Here is a 25,494-nt window from a genome sequence, read left to right as displayed (position 1 = left end):
TTTTTCCCAAAAAAGACACAGCCAGCAAAAGCTGGACAAGGAGCTGGGCCAGGTGTAACAACACTTTAATCACAACACTCGGGAGGATCTGAGTGAGTCCCAGGTCAACCAGAGCTACATAGTGAGACCCTGTTCAAACAACAACAACAACTAAAACTGATCAGCCAACCAAACAAAAGAGCTGGGCAAAATGGCTGGAGAGGTGGCTCAGCAGGTAAGAGCAGAGTTCCTGGGTTCAATTCCCAGCACCCACATGGCAGCTCACAACTCTCTGTAACTCCAGTCTCAAGAGACCTGACATCCATGGAAAAACAACAATGCACATAAAATAAAAATAAATAATTTTAAAAAGTGGTACACACCTGTAATCCACCATTCTGGACACTGTAGTAGGATTGAAAACTCAAGGCTAACCTGGTTCAAACACAAGGATGCAGGACTCTAAAAGGTTTTCCACATTATTAATTATAAGAGAAGTGAAAACTATAGTGAGATGTAGTGGAATCTAGTAGTCATTGTAACTAGGATAAACATTAGAATGTAATGGTTGTTTGTCGCTGTATCTAGGGTAACAGTAGCATGGATTAGTGCTTGTTGATGGTACCTAGACCATGGAGAAATCTTAATAGAGACAGTGATTTTTTTTTTTATGATTTATAGAGTTATTTTTCTGAGGAAGTTTTCCATCCATTATATGACTTTGGTCACAAGGCACACTTGGAGATCTTGAATTAGTGGGTACTGTTTGCAGCACACAATGTAAAAATAAATCTTAAAAATGTAACAAAACCTCCTAATTTTGGGGGGTGGTTCTTAAGACAGAGTTTCTTTGTGTAATGGTCCTGGATGGCCTTGAACTCACAAAGATCCACCTGCCTCTGCCTCCCCAGTGCTGGGATTAAAAGTACCATGCCAGGCAACCTCCCAAATCTTAAAAAACAAACAAACAAACAAACAAAAAAACCCAAAGCAAAGGGGCTTACTGGTGTGGTCCTGGTTTCATTCCTAATATTGAATGAATGAATGAACTGACCTACACCCTTTTTTCTTATGTCATGCTAGTGTATGCCATTCCCAGACTGCCCACTCTACTCACAGGGAGAACTTGGTCTGGCTCCTAGTGCCATAGTGATTGATAAACTAGACACAAAATAGATAAGAGCCACAGGGTGTCTGCCAATATAAACAAATTGTTTATATTGTGTAAAGAATGACCTGGTCAGAGTGCTAGATCTCAAATGGCCCTCAGTAAAGTAACCCATAGAGTGTCACACTGTAAACACCTATAGTTAGCCACTGTTAAGACTCGGTTACTACCTGTTCAATTACCAGGGGCTCTCAGAACATCTCACCTCCATACATTCCATACTAGGGGTGCTCCCTCACCTCCATACATTCCATACTCAGGGGTGCTCCCTCACCTCCATACATTCCATACTCGGGTGCTCCCTCACCTCCATACATTCCATACTCAGGGGTGCTCCCTCACCTCCATACATTCCATACTCGGGTGCTCCCTCACCTCCATACATTCCATACTCAGGGGTGCTCCCTCACCTCCATACATTCCATACTCGGGGTGCTCCCTCATCCCTGTCATCCTCACTTTTCTCTCTATTCAGCGGTCTACATATCAAAACTCACCACTGGGAGGGTGGGATGGCTCAATGGGTAAACACACTTGCCACAAAAGCCTGGAGACTTGAGTCTGATTCCCAGAACCCACAGAAAGGTGAAAGGAGAGAAGAACTCCACAAAGTTGTTCTCTGGCCTCTATACACGCATGATAGCATGTCTGTAGGTGCATGCACACTCCCCCCATCATACATACTTTAAAAAATTTAAAAACAAACAACAAGGTTGGGAATGGTGGCACATGTCTTTAATGTAACACTCAGAAGGCAGAGGCAGTAGATCTCTAGGAGTTTAAAGCCAGCCCGATCTACAGAGTGAGACCTTGTCTCAAAAACAAAAGCAACACCCACACACAAACAACAAAAACAGCTCACCTCTACTGGGTTTCACCCAGCTTTGGGGCCAAAGTACTCTGCACAAGTCTGCCATAGCCTTTCCGGTCCTGCTTAGCAAAGATGTCACCTTTGGAATCTTGTCACATAGAAGGCCTTGATGAAAGGAACTGTGGTGAACGAACAAGTGTTTGAAAAATTATAATGAGTGAATCCAGATCTTATTTCCCTGGCTTGCCTCTGTACCACACATGATCTGATACTGAAATGATAAGAGCTGCCAAATATTTGGGTCAACTTTCCTTCTCATAGGTGTGGCCCACGAGGAGGGTCCATGTGTAAAGTCTGAAGACTTCACCCTTTTCTCATGTAAACCATGCCCTGAGAAACTGAGACGTGACTCAGTTGGTACAGTACTAGTTCAGTACGCTCAAAACCCTGGGTTGGGTTTAACCTAGCACCACATAAATCAGGGTATGGTGGAAAAATCCCTATAACCCTGGAACTTGGGAGTGGGAGGCAAGCAGATTAAGACATTCAGAATCAGCTTCATTTACACAGCAAGTTCGTGGCCAGCCTAGACTACATGAGACCCCATTTCAAAAAGAAAGAAAGAAAGAAAGAAAGAAAGAAAGAAAGAAAGAAAGAAAGAAAGAAAGAGAAAGAGAGAAAGAAAGGAAATCCACATCCTGACCTCCTTCCTGGTTAAAAATTTTATTTCCAGAAGCAGACTTGGCTTTGACAAAATTTTAGGGATTGGGGCCATCTGTTAGAAGTCTACCTTTTGCTGGGCAGTGGTGGCACACATCTTTTATCCCAGCACTTGGGAGGCAGAGGCAGGCGGATCTCTGTGAGTTCAAGATCAGCCTGGTCTACAAGAGCTAGTTCCAGAACAGACTCCAAAGCCACAGAGAAACCCTGTCTTGAAAAACAAACACAGAAGTCCACCTTTCTAGGCTCCAGCCTCTCTAGACTAACTGCCCCCAGAGTTTGCCTAGAAGCTACACAGTCCAGATTCCCACTCTTGAGGCCCCAACTGTAGAGACAGACTGGGCTTAACCAACTTTTACCCTGACCTTAGACTTTTTGTCCCAAACTCCCTTCCCTTCTACACCCTCCACATGCTGTTTCCACAGGAAAGAGCCAGTCTGCCTCTGGAGGTGTTTCCATGGGAAACAGGAGAGGGCAATTCTGCAGGCTGCCACATTTCTTCACAGACAGCAGAGCTGCTCCACCTCCACCTCACAATCATAGAATTTTTCAAAGGGCTCTGGAGAGGTGCTGTTACATTCAAGCCACCTCCTCAAGGTACACAGTGCTCTCAGGGCATCAGCTTTGGTGGGCAGGGACTCAAAGCCATCTTCTTCCCTCCCGATGTCTTCAGTACCAGTCTCCTCTTTGCATACTCTAGGCCCTGGGTCCTCATCCTCCAGGTCTACAAAGTGGGAAAACTCCTCCTGACTCAGCCCACTTGGGACTGGTGACATCTCTGTGTCTTTGTTCAGAGACGGCGCTGTTTTGCCTGGAGCGAGCCCTTCATGAATGAAGCTGCTCAAAATGAGCTGAGGAGACACCTTGGCCCAAGCTGCAGCCACCATATGCAGAGCATCTAATACTGTGATGTTGGCCCTGGCGTCAGCCAGTGAGGTGCCCTTTCTCCCACGCTGCATGGCAGCCAGTTTGCTCAGCAGACGGTGACGGTAATGGGCCTTAAAGGCCAAAACCACAGAGCCAGGCAGGGAAGGTGTGGTGCTGGAGGCAGAGAGAGGCAGGAGTCGTACATGGTGGAGTCCAGGAAGGCTGGCCCATTCCTCGGCCACTCCCGCAGCCAGAAGCAAGGCTACCTGTCGGCCCTGCTGTCCCATGTCCTGGTCAAACTGTGCCAGCCACTCTGACCAGGGGATGGCAAGATCAGGGTGATAAGAGGCAGGTAGTGCTTCACTGTTGACTCCAAAGAAGCATCTTGGGGCAGCCTGGAGCCCACCCACAAATACCCTTCGCTTTTCTGTGCCTCTGCTGTTGGCACACAGCAGTACCTGCAACCGATCACATGCCAGCACTCTGCCAGGCACTGCCCGATACAACAAGGGCACTTCAGCACAGCCAAAAACATCTTCTGGTGAGAAGTCTTTAAGGGAAAGAGGTGGCTGGACCTGGGATAGAAGCCCAGGGGGCGGTGGTTCAGGAGGGAACAGAGGGACAAGGACCTGGCGAGCCCCAAAGCCCACATTGTTTCGGCGTTTCCAGCGGACCAGCCAGCCAATGCTGGGCACGAAATCCTGGCCCATGATATCGGCCAGCTCCTTGGCCTTGTGGAGCAGCATGGGCCCTGTTACATCCCAGGCCTTGGCTCGGGCAATGTGGTACCAGCAGAGCAGAGCCTCATCGATCCCACTGTATTTGGATTCCCGCTTCCGCTTGCGCTCATGGTTGGCTGTGCCACTACACCAGTCTGCCAGCAACTTCTCCTTATTCTTGCAGATCCGTGAGATTTGGGGCTGGGAGACCTGGAAGCGCCGGGCCACCTCTGACTGGGACATCTTGGACTCATCCAGGAGTTCCAGCACTTGGATTTTCTCAGCCAAGGACAGGGCATGAAGCTTCTTTTTTGTGTTCAGCTCCATGACTCTGCCAGGGCACCTGCTGGGGAAGAAAAGTAGGAGAGGGTGCCATAGGCTGAGGACAGGACATAAGAGGACAGGGTAACCTGCTGGAATGGCAGGCTAGGAGAGACCAGACCAGGAGGAAGAGAAAGGGGATGAGCAGGCTGAGGGAGACGGCTAGGCCCCATCCTAAAGACTGCCAGAACAGAGCTGGCAGGGTGTCTCTGGTCATAGGCAGAGGGAATTCTGGGCTAGGGTTTGTCATTGATGGGGTAGAAAAATATGACTAGAGGTCAAGGGACTGCGGTAAGGACAACCAGGAGACAGCTGTAGAAGACAACAAAGGAGCAATGACAGAGAGGCCTGGGGCTAAGGCTGAGTGAGGCAGGTGTAGAGGACATTCAGAGTGACCATGGAGGAAGCCCCTGAGAGGAGATGGGGAGGAAGGCCTGGGTTGAATTTTGGTGAGGATGTTGAGTGGAGGTGGGTGGTAGACTGAATGGACAGAGTTGAGATGAACAGGTGAGATGATGCAGATGACAAAGCCAGATGGATGGGTCTGAAGGCGCTAGTCTAATTTGGTGCTGCCGAGGCAGGGTGGTAAGGCTAGTCAATATCCAGCCTGAAGGAAAGTGCTGGGCAGGGTGGAGAGTGAAGGTGCCAAGGCGACAAAGGGCGACACAGGGAGGGTGAGGAGGCTACGGGCAGCAAAAAGGGGGAGGAATGTCTCCCGCCGGGTGGTAAGTAGTCTGGAGGGATATCAGGGAGCAGCGGTCGGGAGCAGGCAAGCCCTAGAGCTGGCCTCTGCGTCCGGGCTCGACCCGCCTTGACTCCGGGTCAGTCGGGTAGACGGACCCAGGCGTCGATCCAGCCCACCCGCCCGCCCTCCCGCCCGGACTCCCGCTCCGCACCCACCTCCAGGCGCCGTCCCGCGGCTCCCGTCCCTGCCCCAGCCCGGCTCCCGGGCCCGGGTGTACTAGGTTACAGCAGAACCAGAGAGGGACGGGCGCCGCGACCCGGAGGGCAGAGCGCTCCCAGGAGGTGCACGGGCGGAGGGCGGGCAGGCGGGCGCGTGCACAACAGGGGCCTGCGCGCGGTGCCCGCGCCGAGCTCTCTTGGGGCTGGGAAATCCGCGGCCCGGCCTCTCAGCAGCCCCGCCTTGGCAAGTTTGATTGGCTATCAGTTTCACTTGTCCCACCTCCGACTGCATTTCATTGGGCGCTGAGGAAGTGGCGGTTCGTCGGCCGTCTGGAGGAGGAGCTTTCCGCGCTGAGGGGCGGGAAGCCGAGCCTCCAGCGAGGGTCTGGCGGGAGGACCCGGCCTCAGAGCCCGATTATCTCTCGGGCGAACGGCGTCCCAACAGGTGGCTTCGACCCCATCCTCACGGGGTGCCAAGCAGGGATACCGGCCCTCCCGGAGTTGTTTTGGAAACCAGATGGAACGAGAAAACGAACAGATGAAAGCTTTAAACCACAAAACTCAGTTACCATGGACAGCGCTGGCCTTCGGTCTCACCAACCAGCTACAAAGCACAAGCCGCCAGGCCGTTGGGGGCAAGAAGGGACCCATTTTTACCAGTTTTGTTGTCTCATGGCAAGTTCTAAGTTTCTATGGTGGTCATTTCCCTCCTTAACATTTGGTCCTGAACTAGGTGTAGATATCTTAGCCTCCCTGAGCCTTAAAGAGCCGGGACCCCACTTTTCTGTATTTTCGGTTTCTCCAAGTGTCTCTTGTGAAGCCAACACTTCCTCCTAAGTCTATTTCACTGGTCTCATTTGCACTTTCTTTTCTGGCCCTCAAGACTACTCAGTTGCCAAGGATAGCTGCCTGGCTCCCTCTACTTCTGCCCTACTTAGCAGGACAGGCAGAGCACATCTCAGAGTCCATAGCACTCTGCCAATTTACAGAATGCAGCGCTCAGGCTTTTCAATAGGCCACAATGACCTCAGGATGTACCAGAAAAATCTGAGGACACTCTGGTGACACATAAGTATTTAACTGAATCAGATTTAAAAAAAAAAGAAGAAAAAAGCCAAGCATGAGGCTCACACTTGTAATCCCAGCACTCAAGGAGGGTGAGGCAACATCACAAGTTTGAGGACACCGTAGGCTACATGTCAATAACCAAAGCCCCCCCCCAAAAAAAGCCAAATATGTATATGTGTGTAGGTGCACACATGCCATGGGATTAGTGTGGAAATAAGGTGACAACCTTTGTGAGCATTTTTTCCTCCTTCCTTGTTGAGGTAACATTTTGCATATTCCAATCTAGTTGGATGTTAAGCAGATTATGTCTCCACCTCCTATGTCTCTTAAGAGTACTGGCATAACAGACACACAACACAGCATCCAGATCCTTACCTGGGATTCTGGGACAGAATTCAGGTGGTCAGGCTTACACAGCAAGTGTCTTTACTGCCAGGGCCATCTCTCAGCTATATAGAATTAAACCCAGCAGTTTGAGTTTGTACCACTCTTACAGGAGACCTCAACTGAGGAGCTGAAGGGATGGCTCAGCTGTTAAGAGCACTGGCTCCTCTTCCAAAGGACTTGGATTTCATTCCCAGCACCCATAAGGTGGCTCAAAACCATGTTTAACTCCAGTTCCAGGTTATCTTGTGTACTTGGTACACAGACATACACATAGGCAAAACACTCAAAACAAAACTAACCAACCTACCCCCTCCCCCAGACCAGAGTTAGTTCCCAGCACCCACTTCAGTAGCTCAAAACTACTTGTAATTCCAGCTCCAGGGGATCAGATGTCCTCCTCGTCCTCCTCGTGACCTCTGCACTGATGTACACATAACCATACATTTTTCTTAAAATAGGGTCAACCTGTGTAGCCTGGCTGTCCTAAAACTCTCTTTGTAGCCCAGTCTGGCCTTGAGCTCCACCAGCCTCTGCCTCTAGAGTTCTGAGACTAAAAGCCTGTGCCACCACTGCCAGCTCACATTCTTAAAAGGTCAATATAGTCATGAGAGCTATACAAGATCCACTATGTAATATGAAAATACTAATGTTCCTGGGGAAACTGTCAATATATAAACAGCCTGGGAATGCTGGAAGGCTACATTATGGACAGTTCTGGCCCTGGAACCCAGCTCTGGCTCAGCAGTATTGCAGGCAATGAATGTACACGCACACCAGATGACAAGACTTGAGGTTACTCTCCTCCTGGCTGCTCTCATCATCTAAAAGCTTTCCTTGTCCCATGACTGTTTTGCACATGTATAGAGCTGAGAGGGTAGGCATTATGCACATTGAATGCAGATGACCAGCCTAGCCAGAGGAAATCAGATCACCCTGGAACAGGACTTATGGGTGGTTTTAAGCCACCTGATTTGAGTGCTGGGGAATTGAACTTGGTCCTTTGCAAAAGTAATAAGCACTCTTGCCTGCTGAGCTATCTCTCCAGGCCCTGCTTTCATTTCTTTTAATTTATACCAAGAACAAGCTTCTGTGCCCACTTAAACACCTGGCATCACAATGCCATAGACTTGCCACACCTCCATCTACATAGCTGTCTTCCCAACCAGACAAGGCACAGAAATAGGGTGCTAAAGTTGATTTTAACTCACTTTTTGTATTAATTAAAACAGCTTCATTTTTTCTTTACAATAATAAATGGTTATAAACTTGAATTTATGCCAAAACTAACAAAAATTTTATATGGCGGTGCTCAGCAAAGATTTTGATTTTGGGAGAAAAGGCTGTCAATTTTTCAAAAAACCATTCTTACTAAGAAAGTAAGTTTGAGCCGGGTGTTGGTGGCGCACGCCTTTAATCCCAGCACTAGGGAGGCAGAGGCAGGCGGATCTCTGTGAGTTCGAGGCCAGCCTGGTCTCCAGAGCGAGTGCTAGGATAGGCTCCAAAGCTACACAGAGAAACCCTGTCTTGAAAAACCAAAAAAGAAAAAAAGGAAAAGAAAAAGAAATGAAAGGACTTTTCATCAAGCAGTTAGGAGACAAACCATCCATCAGAGGGCTCTGTGTAAAAATGTTTATTCTTACTAATGTTTTGGATACAGGAACTAAGGATAGGAGGAGGGGCCTCAACTTTGCAGAAAACAAGTCAGGGCCTGCCCACAGCCAAGGAGGAAGGCCATTCCAGAGTGTTCTGGCATGGACTGTCCCCTCCTACTTAATGTCAGTGCCACTAAGCAGGAAACAAAAATCAGAGTGTGAAGACTTTACCAGCTGCTAGCTAGTGTGCAAGGAAAGGGGGACCTCCCTGTGACCCAGAGTCAGGATACACAGGTAGGAGGCAGAGGCTCCTGATTCAGTTAAGGGCAGGAGGCTGAATGCCCAGGTCCAGGAAGAACGAAAAGGGGATTTTGGAGGTAGGCATTTTTATCGAGTTAAAAAACAGGCACATTATCCAACTTCTTGTGGTCCCCAAGCTTCTGGCAGGGCCCCCTGACATTGTCCCTCTCCCCCACAAAACCAAAGGGAACAAGGAAGGAGGCAGAAGACTCAAAAGTCTGAGGATGGGAAATGTTTGGATTGCCAGAGACCACCTGTGAGCGCGCCAGCCAAGCACGGGAAGGGCAGGTGAAGCTGCTTGTCTCTTTGTGGGACTGGGCAGAACAGGACAGAGCCAGGAGGTGCCTGAGAGCATCACAGTGCAAGCACAGGACCCCATGTAGCATGACAGAAGACACAGGACTGCTTTGGCAGAGGCAAAGTGAAGCAGAACAAGGGGTAGGAAAGGGTCCTAGCAAGTGCCACCTCAGTCTGATCACTCCAGGTGCTCCAAGCAAAGGTTAGGCCTGGCTCACCCCTGGGGTAAAACTCTGGACACCAGAGGGGGAGGAGGGGTAGGCCAGGCTTGAGACAAGTGAGCTGCTCTCATACTTCTTAGAGGAACCCATTTGAACCCTGTGATTACCAGGGACTTGGGCCCAAGGCAAGCAGAGTGAATGCACTTCTTGGAGAGCAGAGAGAAGCTGGGCCCACAGGTCAGCCTGGGGCAGCATGCTGCTCCTTACTCCCTGAGGGCTTGGGACCAGAGGCAGTCAAGAGTTGCCACCTCCCTGTGCTGTTGCCAAAGGCAGTTGGGCAGAACTACCAGAGTGAAAGAAGAAGAAGAAGAGGGGTATGAAAACCAAGGTAGAGGAGAGCAACAGCCTTAGGTGTGTGGGGAGCCGGGTGGCACATCAGGAGGAGCTCTGGTTCTGGTAGATGGACGCTTTCTCCTTCAGCAGATCCAGACACAGGTGGCAGCTCCAACTTCCTACAGAGACGCAGAGTGGTTAGGGGATCCCACAAGAAACCCATCTACTGTCTTCCATTCGATTTTTCACACCTCTCCCCAGGCAGGACGGGACAAATTCTGTAGCAGCAACTTCATGGTTATCCTGAGCTGAAGGAAACTGCTTGGTCTTTAAAGCTATGAAAACTGGAACTGGAGAGATGGCTCAGCTCTGGGTTCAGTTCCCAGCACCCACAGGGAGGTTTACAACCATCTATAACTCTAGTTATAGGGGATCTGATACCCCCTTTTCTGATCTCCAAGGGCATCAGGTACTCATGTAGTTCAGTGACATACATGCAGACAAAATACTCATACACATACACTAAAAATAAATACAGGGTTTTTCTGTGTAGCTTTGGAGTGTGTCCTAGAACTTTCTCTGTAGACCAGTCTGGCCTTGAACAATAATGTTCTCGTTTTTTTTTTTTTTTTTTTTTTTTTTTTTTTTTTTCCCTGAGACAGGCTCTGTGGCTTTGGAGGCTGTCCTGGAACTAGCTCTTGTAGACCAGGCTGGTCTCAAATTCACAGTGATCCTTCTGCCTCTGCCTCCCGAGTGCTGGGACTAAAGGCACGCGCCACCACCACCCGGCAAGAAGCAAAACAAAACAGTAAGATAATCCAAAAGTATAAAAGAATAAAAGAGTCTTTCTAATCCTAAGGCCAATATGCTAGGGTTGGCAAGTGTTCCAACAAAGAGCCAAGCAGAACGTTATATATTTATATTTATAAATTTAAGCTTATGAACCACATAGTCTCCTATCTTCATGTTCCTGTGAGTTTGAGGCCAACCTGTCTACACATCAGTTCCAGGACAGACTATAAAATACAGAGAAACTCTGTCTTGCAAAACCAAACGAAACCAAACCAAACAAAACCAAATCAAAACAAACAAACAAGACAAAAAACCAAGACAAAACAAAACAAAAAAAACCATGATTTAAATGTAAAAGTCACTGTTGATTTGCAAGCTATGTAAACTGACACAGCTAGATATGGCCCATAAGGCATGCCATGCCAACCATGACCTAAAGAAGACGACCTCCTGATGTTCCAGTGAGGAAATACTTGGCCTGCAACTCTCCACTACCCAGTGTCTCACAAAATATCAATGGGAAAGCCCTTGGGCCATCAATGCAAGTTCTGTCTATAAGGTGCTATTTGGTCATTAAACAAAACACAAGGACTACTTTCTTCAAGCTGATTTGGAGATGGATGTGGCATTCAGTAGCACTGTGTGGTCCTGCAATTGTTAAAGTACTCACCAGTTTTGCTAGTGGCCTCATTTTCTGCAGTCTGACCTACATTACCAGTCAGCTTCTGGAAACAGTAAACTACTCCCACTTGAAGGCTGGCTCCTGTCTGTGCACAGCAGAGCTACTAGGTACTTAGGCCCTCCTGGACAAGCTTTGAGTCTCTTGCAGTGGTTCACAACCTTCCTAATGCTGAGACCCTTTAATACAGCTCCTCATGTTGTAGTGATCCCCCAAACATAAAATTCCATTGCTACTTCATAACTGTTAATTTTGCTACTATTATGAATTGTAACATAAATATCTGTTGTCTTTTCTTTTTTTCCGAGACAGGTTTCTCTGTGATTTGGAGGCTGTCCTGGAACTAGCTCTTGTAGACCAGGCTGGTCTCAAACTCACAGAGATCCACCTGCCTCTGCCTCCCGAGTACTGGAATTAAAGGCGTGTGCCATCATCGCTTGGCGAACTGTAACATAAATATCCGATATGCAGGATATCCAATATGTGATCCCTATGGGGATTGAGACCCACAGGCTGAGAACTACTACCTTAGAGGAAGGAGCTAGGCACAGAAACACAGTTGGAAGGGACTTGTGGAAAAGAACCACTCCTTGATGTCACCATTGGTGTTGGTGTAGCACTTCCATGAACTTGGAGCATTACTAAGTGAACCACAAGAGATGCAAAAAAATACCCCAAGCTCCAGGGTCAACTCCCTCCCGAATGGGGAAGAGAGGAAAGAAACAATCCATCAGAGTAGGAGAGCGACAAAAGAAATATCATGTTAGATAAGCTCCAACTGAATTTCTGGACTATACAAAGGAAGACAGCTTGCAAACATTAAGTTCTTTAAATTAAAATTCTGGGGGCTGGAGAGATGGCTCAGCGGTTAAGAGCACTGACTGCTCTTCCAGAGGTCCTGAGTTCAATTCCCAGCAACCACATGGTGGCTCACAACCATCCATTATAAGATCTGGTGCCTTCTTCTGGTGTGCAGATGTACATGGAAGCAGAATGTTGTATACATAATAAAGTCTTTAAAGAAAAAAAAATTCTGGGCCAGGCAGTGGTGATGCATGCCTTTGATCCCAGCACTTGGGAGGCAGATACAGGCGGATCTCTGTGAGTTCAAGGTCAACCTGGTCTACAAAGTGAGTTTCAGGGCAGTCAGGGCTGTTATACAGAGAAACCCTGTCTTAAGAAATCAAAAAATGCTGAAACCACACAATTAAGACCTATAACAAGTCATGTTTTACTTGGGTGTTATGGATCCTTCTGGGATAAAGTATTTTGGGTGGGCCACTTACCTTCAGGAGGCTCCGACATGGATGGGGTGAGACAGTACATGTGGTAGCCACGGTCACAGTCATCACAGAAGAGCAGCTGGTCCTGCAGAAGGTAAGGAGAAAGAAAGAACAAGGATCCAAAGGCTTATGTACCCAAGTTGTGACACTGCTGCTACTTTTATGAGGGACTAGTAGCTGCTAAGAAGAGATGTAGAGGGGCTGGAAAGATGGCACAGCAGTGAAGAACACTGACTGTTCTTCCAGAGGCCCTGGGTTTAATTCCCAGCACCCACATGGCAGCTCACAACTGTCTGTAACTCCAGTTCCATGAGACCTGATACCCTTACACAGACATACATGCAGGCAAAACAACAATGCACATGAAGTTAAGTAATTAAAATAAAGAAGTAAGACCTGCCCATCTCAACCTATCCAGATTCTAACTGATCACAAAGCCTACTATTTCCCTACAATCTCTTCTCTACAAAGCTGCCAGTTACCTTCTGAAAATATGAGACAGAACATATCACACAACAACCACCCCCAAATAAATGGCCTCTGTCAACATCCCCAAGGTCCAAGCACAGGGGTGGAGCTTAGCAGCAAAGCTCATGCCTAGTGTTCACCAGGTCCTGGGGTCAATCTCCAGGATTCCTCACTGCTCACAAAAGGACTCAAGACCCATAGATCAAACAACATCCACCTCTCCGATTCACCTTCCCCCACATGAAAGATCTAGTGGGTAGCAATGGCCTTGTTACAGCGGGCTTGCCAATCTCAAGGTCTCTGCACTGGCTATACCTCTTTGGAAATACACTCATTTTGTACCTTTTTGGACTGGCTCTTTGTGTTATCAAAACTCCAACACCAACTTCATTTCCTCCAAAAGCAAATCTAACTAGAAACCTCTATCAGTATCAAGTTAACTCTTTTTTTTTGTTTGTTTTTTGAGACAGGGTCTCACTGTGTAGCTTTGGAGCCTGTCTTGGAACTTGCTTTGTAGACCAGTTAACTCTTTGGCTCATCAAGGTATATCATACAAAACTCTGTTACCCAAGTACACAAATTTGATGAAAGCATGGTCTTCTCTGTCTTACTTAGTGACCTGAGAGCCAAAAACACCGACTGCTGGTGCTCAAGAAACAGATTTTTTTAAACAAGTGTAAAGTTCCCCAGGGGAGGCTAAGGAGGGGCGTGGAAGGAGGGAGGCCCTTGCTTGTGCTGACAGAAAGCTTGCTTTGGGGGAGCTGAGGGGAGAGCCAGGCAGGCTGAGAGGGCGCACGCACGTCATTCTCCGAAGTGCCGCAGAGGTTGCAGCACTTGCACTCGATGCACTGCCAGCGGTAGGTCTTCACAGCCGCCATCATCACGGGGGTGAACTGCAGGCAGGACGGGTGCCCTGTGGGGGAGGCGAGTCAAACGGGGGCTGGAAACCCGTGGGGAATGGGGATGGGAGGCTGCCTGACAGCACTGAAGTAACCAGGCCAAGAGTGTCCTGGGCACTGAGTGCAGCCTGCTCTTTGAGAATGGAAGTACCTGAGCGGCCACAGTCAGAACAGGACACTAGCTCCTCAGGCTGCCCTGTCTTCTTGTTGATTTTTGAGTCTCCCAGGCAGAAGTCACAGTAGTTGTTGGGCAGGGCTAATCCATCAGGTCCTTTCTTGGCTACAGGAAAAAAAGAAAGGAATTTTGATGATGCCCCACATTCCCTACAAGGAGGACTTTTATTTTAAGTATTTTTTTAAATTTCATTTTACATTCCAACCAAAGTTCTTCCTCCCCTCCCTCCTCCTGCTCCCCTCGCCTCCCCTCCCAGCCCACTCCCCACCCCCAACAGGTAAGGGCTCTCATTTGGACTCAACATAGTTTGGTACATTAAGTTGGGGCAGAATCAAGCTCCTCCCCAAAGAGGGTTTTTATAACCAGGCTGGCTCCTCTCCTGTTTGCTCATCCTGACACCTCAGCTTACATTTCTGCTCCTCAGACCTCTGGGAAACAGGAGTAGGTGGTTGAGAGTCTTCTTTGTCCTCTCCCTCCTCCTCAGCCAGGTGGGAATGGGCATAGTGGTAACTGAGGCCAGGTCGATTCTTGTAGCGTTTTCCACAAACTGGGTGGAAGAAGATTGCAGAGAAATGTTAGGACACGAAGGTGCTACTCACCCAGTCTGACAAGCTGTAAAGCATCATGGAAAATACTTATGTCCCCAGCATTTCTAATCTGGGACAAACCTTAGTGATGGCCCCTGTCCCTTATCCAAGAACATCAGGCCCTGGATCTCTTCAGTTTCTAGGATTCTCTCCCCTCTCTAAAACCCAACCCCACACCTACTAACATTTTTCTACATTGGCTTTTGGAAGGACTCAGCCCAGGATGCAACAACTAGCCCTGGGAATAGCAACTGTCTGGGAGTTCCAGGTCAGGAAAGTTCTATGGTCTTGCCTTATGGCAAAGGGGGAAAGGTAATACGGAGACGTCAGACTTTTTCTGCTATGTAAATGTGGCATGCTCATTCCACCCCATGTATACCACGCAGCCAATCCCAATTGAATAGGCAAAGGGCAAAGGGTGGGTTTCTTAGGGAACACCTATCAACTGAGCAGCCAGAATAACTGTTCCCAAAGAATTTGAGGTACATTCCCATACTAGAGTCCTGCCCAGCCCCTGCCAACAAGCAAGGAAAGATGGCATCTTGAGTGATGACACCAAGAGGGGCAAGGGGGCCAGCAGGAAGGAATTGTGAGGAGGATGGTAGTGGGTGGTGGCATGATAGTGGGAATATTAGCTGACCACCTGATGTCTTTTTTGGGGAGCATCAGATGAATCTATTCATAATGGGTTCCTGTTAAGACTTTGAAGCTATCCCACATACTAGGCCAAGTAAGACTATGGGAGACAAGCAACGGTAAAGACAGCTGCTAGGACTCTGAGAGTGGAGCACAATTGGGGCTCCACAGCACTACCACCATACCATTGCAGAGATTCCAAAGCTAGCATCACAGGAAATGAGAAAGGCAGGAGGAACAAGGGAAGAGGGAAAAGGGACAGGAAAACCACAAGTCTGAAAAGTTGAGAGAGCTACCTCTCTGGGGCGCTTTCGAGGTATGCTTTTGTTTGAAACTATCTGAAAGACAGAAAGAAAAGTCATGAGAAGAAGGCCTTGGTACATTTGAGACAGGGCAGCAACAGCAGGAAAACAAGAGCAAGTGAGAGAGAACCCCAGCAGCGGTGCTACAGGCTGGAGGCACGGAAGTAGGGTGAGCCAAAGCAAAGGGAAAGAGGACAGACACTGACCCTCAGGGCTGGCCCCCTGTGCCCTGCCTTAATGGGTCAGCAGGTCTGGGTGCTGCCCACGATGAGGCCAACCCTGCCTCTGTTGAGTTCTCTCATCCTCCCACCCCAGGAACCACAGAAATCTCTCCCACAGCATGCAGGTCCCACCCACTATGAAGCAAAGGCCAGGGCTTCTCAGAGGTGGGCAGGTAGAATAAGAACCCAGGCTTATTTTTACCACTCAGTGCAAGAACATGATCCCCTTACTCTAACATCCAGAGCAGGAGCGGGGTCCAAGACAAGAACTACCCACCCCTTAGGGGGCACTCACTGTCACAGGCATAGGGCTTATCACGGTCCTCCAGGATGGAAGCATCCAGTTTCTTCCGGGCACTGCTCACACCCTTACTCTGCCAAGAACAGCAAAAAGATGATGCCATTACTAAGGTGTCTATGCCAGAAGAGCAAGGCAACTACAAGAAATAAAGCCTGGCCTTCCTGGACCAGCCTGCTACATCCTTCAGGAAGCATACTGGCTCCTTACCTTGGATTTCCCCTTTCCCCGACGTTTTGGAGTATCTTCTTCATAGTCTTCATCATCAAGATCATCTAGGAAGTCATCAGGTTCAAGGATCCGCTGAGTGGACCAGAAGATTTGAATGAGCACAAGTCAAGCACATCCAAAAGCTCCCTCACGATGTAGAATTAGCCACATGGAATTACCCAGAAGCTTCTCTGGGGGTTATCCCTACCTATAATCATTCTTCACCCTACAATCCCATTTCTGCTTCCTTTCCTCTGAGCTTCTTCAAGTTGCTTTCCCCCATCTCTCTGTTTCCATAAAGCTTTCCCTAGTATCCCAGGCAGCCATGCCCAGTCCTGCTCGTTCTGCTTCCAAAACTCATGTCCTAGTTTAAATGAGTTTTGCTGCTTACTTGTGTGACCTTGAGGGAAGTTCTAACTACTTTGCTTCTGCCTCCCTGTCAGTGAAATGGGAACCACAGGACCTACCTCATAAGGTTGTACAGGAGGAAGCATATGGAAAAACACTTAGCACAGTACCTGGCTTATCTGTAGCTCTTCTCATCTTTAAACTTAGCATTAACTTTCCAGTTGATAGGTGTAAACCAGGTGTGCTTCACCTATGTAACACCAGGCACCTAAAGTTTCTAACAAAATCCTTGTGTGAAAGAGAACGAATGAGTTAGCCTGTACTGAGAAGACAGCAAGGAGTGTGAAAGATGGGACAGCAGCAGAGCCGGTGGCCAGTAGAGCCACAGGATTGCAGGGCAGCCTCAGCTTCTGTTTTGGCTGTTTTTCTTTTTTGTGCTAAGGCTCACACACCAATCTTGGTCAGTTCTGCTAACTGGGTGCACCCTTCCCATCCATAAGGAAGAGGCTGGTCCTTATTAAAGTCCTCTAGCCATAGGGATAACATACCTTCCGTGCTCGACTGTTGGTGACAGGAAACTCGCCCAGGCTGTCATCATCAACACGGGGATCTGGAGCACCTCGTTTCTCCAGAGGGTCAGTACGCAGTAGAGCCTCTAAACTGCTGCCATCCTGAGATATAAGCCCCTCTTTCTTCAGGGTCTGGTCTGTGTCTGGAAAGAATCAGAATAAAGCAAACTCAGAAGGGCTGAAGATGAGCCTACGACATCTGGGGCCAAGTCAAAGTCAGCCACTAACTTCTGTTCTACAGGAACCAAGATATCTTGGTTCAGCCAGCACTGGAATATAGCTATTTACCTGTTTCCCTAACACAGTGAGTTCTTTGAAGGATGTTATCATACCTCATTTAATTTAGTATGTGCAAGAGCTAACACAGAGCCTGGGAATAGCAGGTGATAAGCAAGCTTCTTGCCATGTAATAGACCATGGCCCTGCTTAGGAAGTGGGCACCTTACTTGGATTATTTATTTACTCATGATTATTGTGCATATGTGTGTTGTATACATCTGTGTGGTGTATGAATACGTGGGTTCACATGTAGGAGAAGGACATTGGATCCTTGATTTAGGTTGGGATTACAGGAATACGCTGGTCACATCAGCTTTTTATATGAATGCTAGATTAGAATCTAGGGCATTATGCTCACATAGGAAGCCCTGGGACATCTCTCCAGCCCATATTATTTTGAGACAATTTCATGTTTGTTGTTTGTTTTGTTTTTTTCGAGACAGGGTTCTCTGTGTAGCTTTGGAGACTGTCCTGGAACTCACTCTGTAGACCAGGCGGCCTCAAACGCAGAGTTCTGCCTGCCTCTGCCTCCCATTGCCCGGCTAATTTCATATTTCTTATTTTGAGGCCCATGTAGCCCAGGCTGGCCTCAACCTCCTTAATGCTGTGATTATGTAGGAATACACAACCATGCTTAGTTTATACAAAGCTGGAGATAAAACACAGGCCCTGTGCATGCTGGGCAAGCACTCTAGAAACTAAACTACAACATCTCCAGCCTCTACCTGGTTTAATAGATGGAAAGGAAAGCCTGGGATCCTCAGGTGGGTGAGCTCGACGCTTTTTACGCCAGCGCCGGGCAGGGTAGGAGTACAACTGTCCAGAGGCCAATCCTGTGGAAGGAAGAAAAGAACAATCAAACCCTAATCCAGACCTAGAAATGGTAGCAAATATTCTGTGGATGAGAACTCCTGCTGCACTCTAAAGCAAGGGAGTGGTACAGAATATGTGTGCCTGGGTTAGATGAGGTATTTCACAGAAAAGGAAAACAGATATGAACTTAAGTAACATGGCTAGTATTTCATCCTCCAGAAGACTACTTGCTTCACTGTTGTGGAAAATTCCTTAACACTGTGTGAAGATGTGTCACTGTGACTGCTTTAATAAAAAGCTAAACAGCCAGTAACTAGGCAGGAGGTATACGCGGGACTTCTGAACAGGGACAGGACTGAGAGAAGAAAGCAGATTTGCCAGCTAGATGTTGAGGAAGCAGGATGGGCAGAATAAAGGTAACCAAGCCACACAAAAGAACATAGACAGGGGTTAATGTAAGTTATAAGAACTAGTTAGGAACAAGCCTAAGCAAAGGCCGAGTTTTCATAACTAATAAGTCTCTGTGTTTTGGGTGAGTTGGTGGCCCAAAGAAAAATCTACCTACATGACCGAGGCCAGAAAACAAAGGTGCTGCTGCTTCAAGTTCCCCACTTATCACAAGACCACATCCATCCACCCCTGTGAGCAGTAGAGGAACTTCACACTATCCCATCTCCTAAGTGAAAAAAGACACTTCCTTGTGCTCCTGAGTCACTTCCCCGAAGCCTGCAACCTTACCTGGTCCTCGGTGTCGCTTTTCCATCCAGATATAACAATTGCTCTGGGCTACTCCAGTCTGTGAGTCCAAGAAAGGCAGACGCACGCTACGCTCAGCACAGAGGCGGGCATTGTAATTGTGGCACTGTTCCATGGCATCTTTGTAGTACTGTTCCCCAAGGCTGCGGGAAGATAAGACATAGAGGTGTAGGGTGTCAAGTCATACTTCTTCCCTGTCAACTGCTTTTCTAGAAGACTCAGGAGTCTGGGAGAATCTCTTTTCTATTATTTGTCTCCTTCTCTGCCTCAAGGAGCATAAAGAACCTTCACTAAGCCATCACACGAGGAAAGACAAGTTGCCATGAGCTGGGCCATAGCCCTGCATAATAAATAATAAACCATCACTGTAAGGCATGATTTTACCAAGTATAGAATCTGACATGAGCCTTTTCAAATATTTGTTCTGTTTTGAGACAAGGTCTCTCATTCTACAACCCAGGTACTAAACTCTTAGAAATCCTCTGCCTCAGCCAGGCGTTGGTGGCGTACACCTTTATTCCCAGCACTCGGGAGGCAGAAGCAGGTGGATCTCTGTGAGTTTGACCCCAGCCTGGTCTACAGAGAGAGTTCCAAGACAACCTCCAAAGCTACACAGAGAAATCCTGTCTCAGAAACAAACAAACAAACAAACAACAACAAAATACCCCCCCCAAACACAACAACAGAAAAGAAATCCTCGGCCTCAGCCTTCCAAGCCAATGTTTGTTTGTTTGTTTGTTTGTTTGTTTGTTTGTTTTTTCCAAGACAGGTTTTCTCTGTGTAACAGTCCTGGCTGTCCTGGAACTTAATTTGTAGGCAGAGGCACTAGCCTCTGCCTCCCAAGTGCTGGGATTAAAGGTGTGTGCCACCATCGCCGGCTCAAATTTAAATCTTAATCCACAAAGAGTGAAAAAGGAAGGAAAAAAATAGCTCTGTGGTAAAGTGCTTTCTCAGCCCACACAAGGCTCGGGACTCAATCCCTAGTATTGGGGGAAGGAGGAATAGGGAAAAATGAATTGTTCGTTCTGTGCTTGTTAACATGTTATTTCTTTTAGCCTCAGTATCCTGAGCTGCAGACAATATTGTAGATATTAACTTCCTCTAACAAATGGGGAAAACAGCTCTAGAAGACTTACCACAAGATTTCTAACAAACTAGATCCATCTCCCAAAATACTATTCAGTTCTAAAAAATGAAGCTCTTAATAGAAATGGTGGTACACACCTCTAATATTAAGACTCAGGCAAACAAATTACCCTGACTTCATGGACAGTTGAGCTCATTAACAAAATTTTGCCTCAAAACCCAAACTAGCCATGCAAGGTGCTACACACCTGTAATTCCAGTACATGGGAGGTGTAAGCAGAAGTCATGCTACGCTAGACAGCAAGTTCAAGGACAGCCTAAACTGCATGAGACTACAAAACAAAACTACAAGAAACTATCATTGAGCTGGACTTGGTGGTACACACCTTTAAACCCAGTCAGTGTTCAGGAGGTAGAGGCAGGAGGCTCTCTGTGAGTCTGAGACCCACCAGAGTGAGTTACATGGTGCAACCATTTCTTTAAAAAAAAAAAAAAAAAAAAGAATTTGCAGTGTTCCAGGTGGAGAAAGTCCCCAAGTCCCTCAAAGCCTTTACAAAGCACCAGTACTAACAGAAAGCCTGTTTACACTAGAAGGCCCATCTCAGGCCCTTCCTAACTGCCACACAGCTGACACCCAGAATTTTCTGGCCCTGGAAAATCCATTTGAAATCTGAAGAGGATTCCCTAAGTATTTAAGAAAATAGGAAACTGCAAGCATGTTCAATGACCCAACACTGTTTTGGTAAAGGAGAGTAAATTAACTGTAAGGACTTATATTTATAATTAATCAATCAGCCTTTTTGTTGTTATTCTGGGGCTCAAACTCAGGACCTCCTAAATGCTAGATGTATTCTATCACTGAGCTATATCCCAGCCAAATATTCATTTTTTAAAAAGTAGAGGCTTGTTTAGCTCATACTACTCTCAAACCCAGTATGCAGTTAGTTAACAATGACCTTGAATTTCTGATTTTCCTGCCAGTTTTATGTGCTGTTAGGGAATCAAACCAGGATCACTTGTATGCTAAGCAAGTACTCTACCAACTGAGTTATATCCCTAGCCTTCAATCAACCTTAAAAACAGATATACTGAGTACAGAGGAGACTTCTTTCCCATAGCATCCGAATTACCCATGAAGATGTCTGGATCACATCAGGATGGATTTGAGAGTAAAAAGACTGGTTTGGCTACAGTTACCACATAGACACAGACATGCAGTTAACCTGTGTGGACCACCAATCCTCTCTTTCAGATCGATGCGGTTACACTAAATGAGCTCTAACCAACCAGGATTCTGAGTAAGGAGGCATGGAAAGCAGGCGGGAGTAGGTCTCTCTGGCTAATACCTACCACTAAAGCTATGCCAACAAGTCCTGATGTAGAATCTGATGGGGACCCTCACTGAGCATTCACAATAGACCACTGCATAGCTTAGTTTGTGCCCAGCAAATGAAAAGGACACACACCACACACAGCAACACTACAAGTACAGTCTGACTCGATTCAATGAGCAGTAATGACTGTAATTAAGGTACGAATGTGTTGGAAAGCACAGCACAGAAAGAGAGCAAGCTCACATTTGCTGCCTTTAGGAGGCAGCCACGTCCTTACCACACAGGAAAATTGGATAAACAAGGCTGAGTGCAGCAGCTCCTTTGTTTCTGCTGATGGGAATTGATACTGACACTGGAAGTCAAACGGAAGGAAGGACCAGCCCACGGGGCTAAAGGCTGTAAAGCCAGAGCAAGGAGATTGAGATGTCTGGTCAGGGCTCTTGCAGGTTAGGTGCAACTCTAGAAGGTGGAACAAGTGGTCTAGTAGGTAAGATGGCCAGAAATGAAATGTACGTACATACCAGAGCACACTCAAGGTATGTGTGTGTTTTAAGAGAGCAAAAGGGGAGAGTATACTTATAAAGTCAAGACTCCTGTGGCAAAAAAATTTCAAGCTTCTATTATTCTATGGACCTAAGGACATTCTATTTACCTAACTCATGAAGTTTTTAAAACTAGTTAGCAGCCATGTTTATTTTAGAGTAGTATTTATCCTAATAAGATCACCATAAAGACTATTTCAATTACGACATCATAGTTGAGAAAAACAGATCATTAAAATGGAAGTCTTCTCACAGGAAAAATGAAAGAAAAGATGAGCCAGTGGTCTTGCCCTCAATGTGTGATGTCAGCTGACAGAAGACTTAAGCACACAATAATAATAATAATAATAATAATAATAATAATAATAAATAGCACCAGAAGAGCATCTTTCAGGGTGAGAATGGTATGAGAAGCCCCTCTGTAAGGGGAAGCTCTGAGGAGGCACGTAATAGTGGTGGTCCACAGTCTTCTATACAACTGGGGAGAAGCACGCTGGCATCTCACTGACACTCAGGAACCAGTGGGCAGCCACCACTTAAAATCCATACCCCCCCCCCATGGGCTGGCAATTCCATTTTCTGGAAGACCATCTTTCAACACAAACAGTTCCATTAACATGTAATTCTGAAAGCTTAGGCAAACACATTCCTCTATAACAGTAAGCTTTCCAGGGGTAAAAGCAATGACCCTTTTTCCACGGGAAACTTGTCTACCCCCCTCCCCAATGGCATAGGGAAAGTCAACAAAGAAAAAGGCAGGGTAACAAAGAACTAACATCTGAGTCCAGAAGGAGAACTATAAAAATGTTAAATCAACAGCCTCATTTACGAATTGAGGGAGATGTCAGACTGAAGAGAGCTGGGGAAACTGGAGTGGGCAGATCAGAAATAAAGATAATCGTGCCGGGAGGAGGGGTGGCTGAAAGAAGCAGCAGGATAAAGCCAAAAGCAAGTTAAAAAAAAAAAAAAAAAGTCACAAGAGAAGGCACTTAGCTTAATGGAAGTGGGAAAGCATTTTCGAAGAAAAGGGCTCCAAGCGGCGGCGGGGGAGAAGCAACTTAACCTTAACGGGGGGAGGGGGCTCTTGCGACGACTGGGAGTCTGCCCACGACAAAGACGGGCGAGAGAAGCTGTGAAAAGTCCCCCAGAATAGTTCCCAAACCTTTACTTTGTCATTCAGAATCCAAAAGCTTTGACTGGACAGCTGAATACTTCAATTTTTCTCCCCTTCTATCACGCCCAACATGGCTATTAAAGAGAAGGTCATTTTTTAAGTCTAATGGGCATTAACCACCCCATTCCAAAAGTCGCTCAGATTCTTCTTCGAGGAGGAAGGAGGATGAAACACATCAAAACCCCAAACATCTGTAACTCACGGGAAGCGGCTAAGAGGCCAGTCCCCATTCCCAGTGTTTCCCAATAACCGTTAACTTCAGCACAATGGCATCTACGGTACAGAGAACGCCCACCTAGGGACTCCTGCTAGGAGATCAGGGGGGTTCCGGTCTGGTTCCCCGCTCCCCGGAGTTCTTTCCCTGCCGGATCTATCTACTCTTGGATCAATTCTTTCCAAGAACACTTAGTCTCCGGCACTCCGGATTTCCTAGTTAATGTCACCGGACTGCTCAAGTCTCGGGACCCCAGGGAGGGCGGTGGGCGGGGAAGGGACCGCGACCTCCAGGGCCGCTCGGCCTCGGCTGGCTCCGCGAAACTGACGCGTCTCCGGAGAGGGGCCGAGAACCGTGCGCCCCTCGGTCACAGCCCGTAGCTACGCTCGGGACTCGGCTCGCGAGGAGGACGCCCGTCAGGGGCTCCCGTGTGCCCCCTCCCGGCCTCCACAAGTTTCCTAAAGAAGCCTGGCGTCTTCTCCGGAGTCTTCTGTTGCCCTCCCTACCAGGAGTCGCACAGCAAGGACTTCCCGGGCACGTCCTTCCCTCTGTCTTGTCTCCTCCCGCACCCCCGTCTCTACTCCCAGGCCCCTCTGCATGACCTCTGGTCCGGGAGGGAGGGAAAAAAAAAGAAAGAAAGAAAGAAAGACCACTCACAGCTTCACTACATTCTCCACCACAGCCGCCATCTTCCCTGCTCCTCTCCCTCAGGCCGGGAGGCCCCGAAGCCCGCAACGCGCAGGCGCTAAGCCTACTCAGGGCACACAGTACTCGACTCTCTGCGCAGGCGCAACCGAGGGTGCGCGCACGCACTAGCCCACCCGCTCAAGAGCTGGGAACGAGCGCGAGGGAGCCCAATGCGCAGGCGCGGCTGGAGAGACGAACGCGCACGCTGCTTCTCCGTCTAGAGGATCCGCCTCCTCCGTTTAGCGGAGCCTCAGAGAGGGGGTCTGCCGTGGCTGGAAAGTGAGAAAGGTAGGCGAAAAGGCTACGGAGACAGGTGGCGACTGTTAGCCGCAAGGGAGCGGCAGTTAGTTGGGCAGTGAAAAGCCACTAGGTACCAGTGTTCCCAAACATCGACCCGTTTTAAAAGTGAACTCCCAGGGTAGGATGCTCGTTGGCCTGACTCCCGCGTTCTGGCAATTACCATACTTTCCTGGCAGTAATCCTCGTCCTTGAACTTCACTGGTACCTACCTCTTCTCTCTTAAAATAATAATAATGCTTTCCTTTAGTGTGTATGCTTCTCCGTGTGTGCGTGTATGTGCCGTGGTACATGTGTGGGGATCAGACAGCAATTTGCAGAGTCCGTTCTTTCCTTCCACTTTGTGGGTTTGGGGGTAGTCAAGGTTGTCAGGCTTGGTGGCAAGTGCCCTTAGCCGCTGAGACATCCCACCAACCCTTTGCTTGCTATATTCCTAAGCACATTCACACCAGTGAAAATTTCCAATGTGATGAATGTAGATAAATGGAGGAGGCAGATCCCTCAAATACCACAATCGAAATGAAGTCCTAAAATACAAAGAGGCATTATTGGACAGCCAACAATGTCAAGTGTCCCTATGGTACACTGTCTTTTAAATTTTTACTTGTATTTTTTGTTTTGGTTTTTGAGACGAAATTTCAAGCTGGACAATATGGTGCATCCTTTAATGTCAGCACTCAGGTGACAGAGGTAGGCAAGTCTCTGAGTTCAAGGCCAGCCTGGCCCACAGAGCTACACAGAGAAACCCTGTCTCAAAAAACAAACTAACTAAAAAAGATTTGTGTATATGTGTATATATGTATTCCATATGTGTTCTCTGGTAGAGCAGCAAATACTCTTAACCACTATCTCCAGCCCTCAGGTGTAATTTTCTTTTAATTTTTAAACTATGTTTTGTTTGCAGGTATGTCTGTGCACATGTGTGCTTGGTGCTAGGATGAGGCCAGAAGAGGGCATCAGATCCTCTGGAACTGAAGTTATAGATGATTGTGAGCTGTCCTGTGGTTTCTGGGAATTGAACCCTGGTCCTCTGGAAGAGCAGCTAATTCTCTTGTTAACATCTGAGCCATCTTTCCAGTCTCCTGCAATTTTAAAAGTATATTGTACCCATGGTTGGCTGAATTCATGAATGTAGAACCCATGGATACACAGGGCCAATTGTATATCGCATCTCTTTTTGTTAGAAAATGCAAAGTCTTATTATTGCATCCACTCTCAA

At 47.5% G+C, this 25,494-nt stretch overlaps 2 protein-coding genes across 3 annotated transcripts; both read right to left on the bottom strand.

The window, feature by feature from the left end:
- Nucleotides 1–1,886: 1,886 nt before the first annotated feature.
- Tigd3 (tigger transposable element derived 3) lies at nt 1,887–7,133 on the bottom strand. 2 transcript variants are annotated; one of them, XM_027408543.2, is made up of 2 exons: nt 5,486–7,133; nt 1,887–4,610 (listed from the first exon to the last, which is right to left on the bottom strand). In XM_027408543.2, exon 2 carries the CDS (start codon nt 4,589–4,591, stop codon nt 3,179–3,181), a length of 1,413 nt encoding a protein of 470 aa, XP_027264344.1. In that variant the 5' UTR covers nt 4,592–4,610; nt 5,486–7,133; the 3' UTR covers nt 1,887–3,178. The 2 variants fall into 2 exon arrangements, with proteins under 2 accessions (XP_027264344.1, XP_027264345.1); XM_027408544.2 differs by having other exon boundaries at nt 1,887–4,607.
- A 1,424-nt stretch (nt 7,134–8,557) lies between these two features.
- Nucleotides 8,558–24,098, bottom strand: Dpf2 (double PHD fingers 2). The gene is made up of 11 exons (XM_027408542.2): nt 23,949–24,098; nt 18,924–19,084; nt 18,098–18,205; nt 17,073–17,236; nt 16,177–16,269; nt 15,964–16,042; nt 14,332–14,469; nt 13,899–14,027; nt 13,649–13,761; nt 12,384–12,465; nt 8,558–9,805 (listed from the first exon to the last, which is right to left on the bottom strand). Exons 1-11 carry the CDS (start codon nt 23,978–23,980, stop codon nt 9,729–9,731), a joined length of 1,176 nt encoding a protein of 391 aa, XP_027264343.1. The 5' UTR covers nt 23,981–24,098; the 3' UTR covers nt 8,558–9,728.
- Between the last annotated feature and the right edge of the window lie 1,396 nt (nt 24,099–25,494).

Source organism: Cricetulus griseus, chromosome 3 (assembly GCF_003668045.3).
Source record: "Cricetulus griseus strain 17A/GY chromosome 3, alternate assembly CriGri-PICRH-1.0, whole genome shotgun sequence".
Classification (NCBI taxonomy): Eukaryota; Metazoa; Chordata; class Mammalia; order Rodentia; family Cricetidae; genus Cricetulus; species Cricetulus griseus.
The sequence above is the reverse complement of the archived record's forward strand: the minus strand, read 5'-3'. Positions and strand labels throughout refer to the sequence as shown.

Coding starts and splice junctions, on each gene's coding strand:
- Tigd3 (XM_027408543.2), bottom strand. CDS start 4,591: ATGGAGCTGAACACAAAAAAGAAGCTTCATGCCCTGTCCTTGGCTGAG.
- Dpf2 (XM_027408542.2), bottom strand. CDS start 23,980: ATGGCGGCTGTGGTGGAGAATGTAGTGAAGCT. Junction 17,237..18,097: donor CTTTCCATCTATTAAACCAG/GTAGAGGCTGGA, acceptor GATTCTTTCCAG/ACACAGACCAGACCCTGAAG. Junction 12,466..13,648: donor GCGGCACTTCGGAGAATGAC/GTGCGTGCGCCC, acceptor TACCTTCTGCAG/GACCAGCTGCTCTTCTGTGA.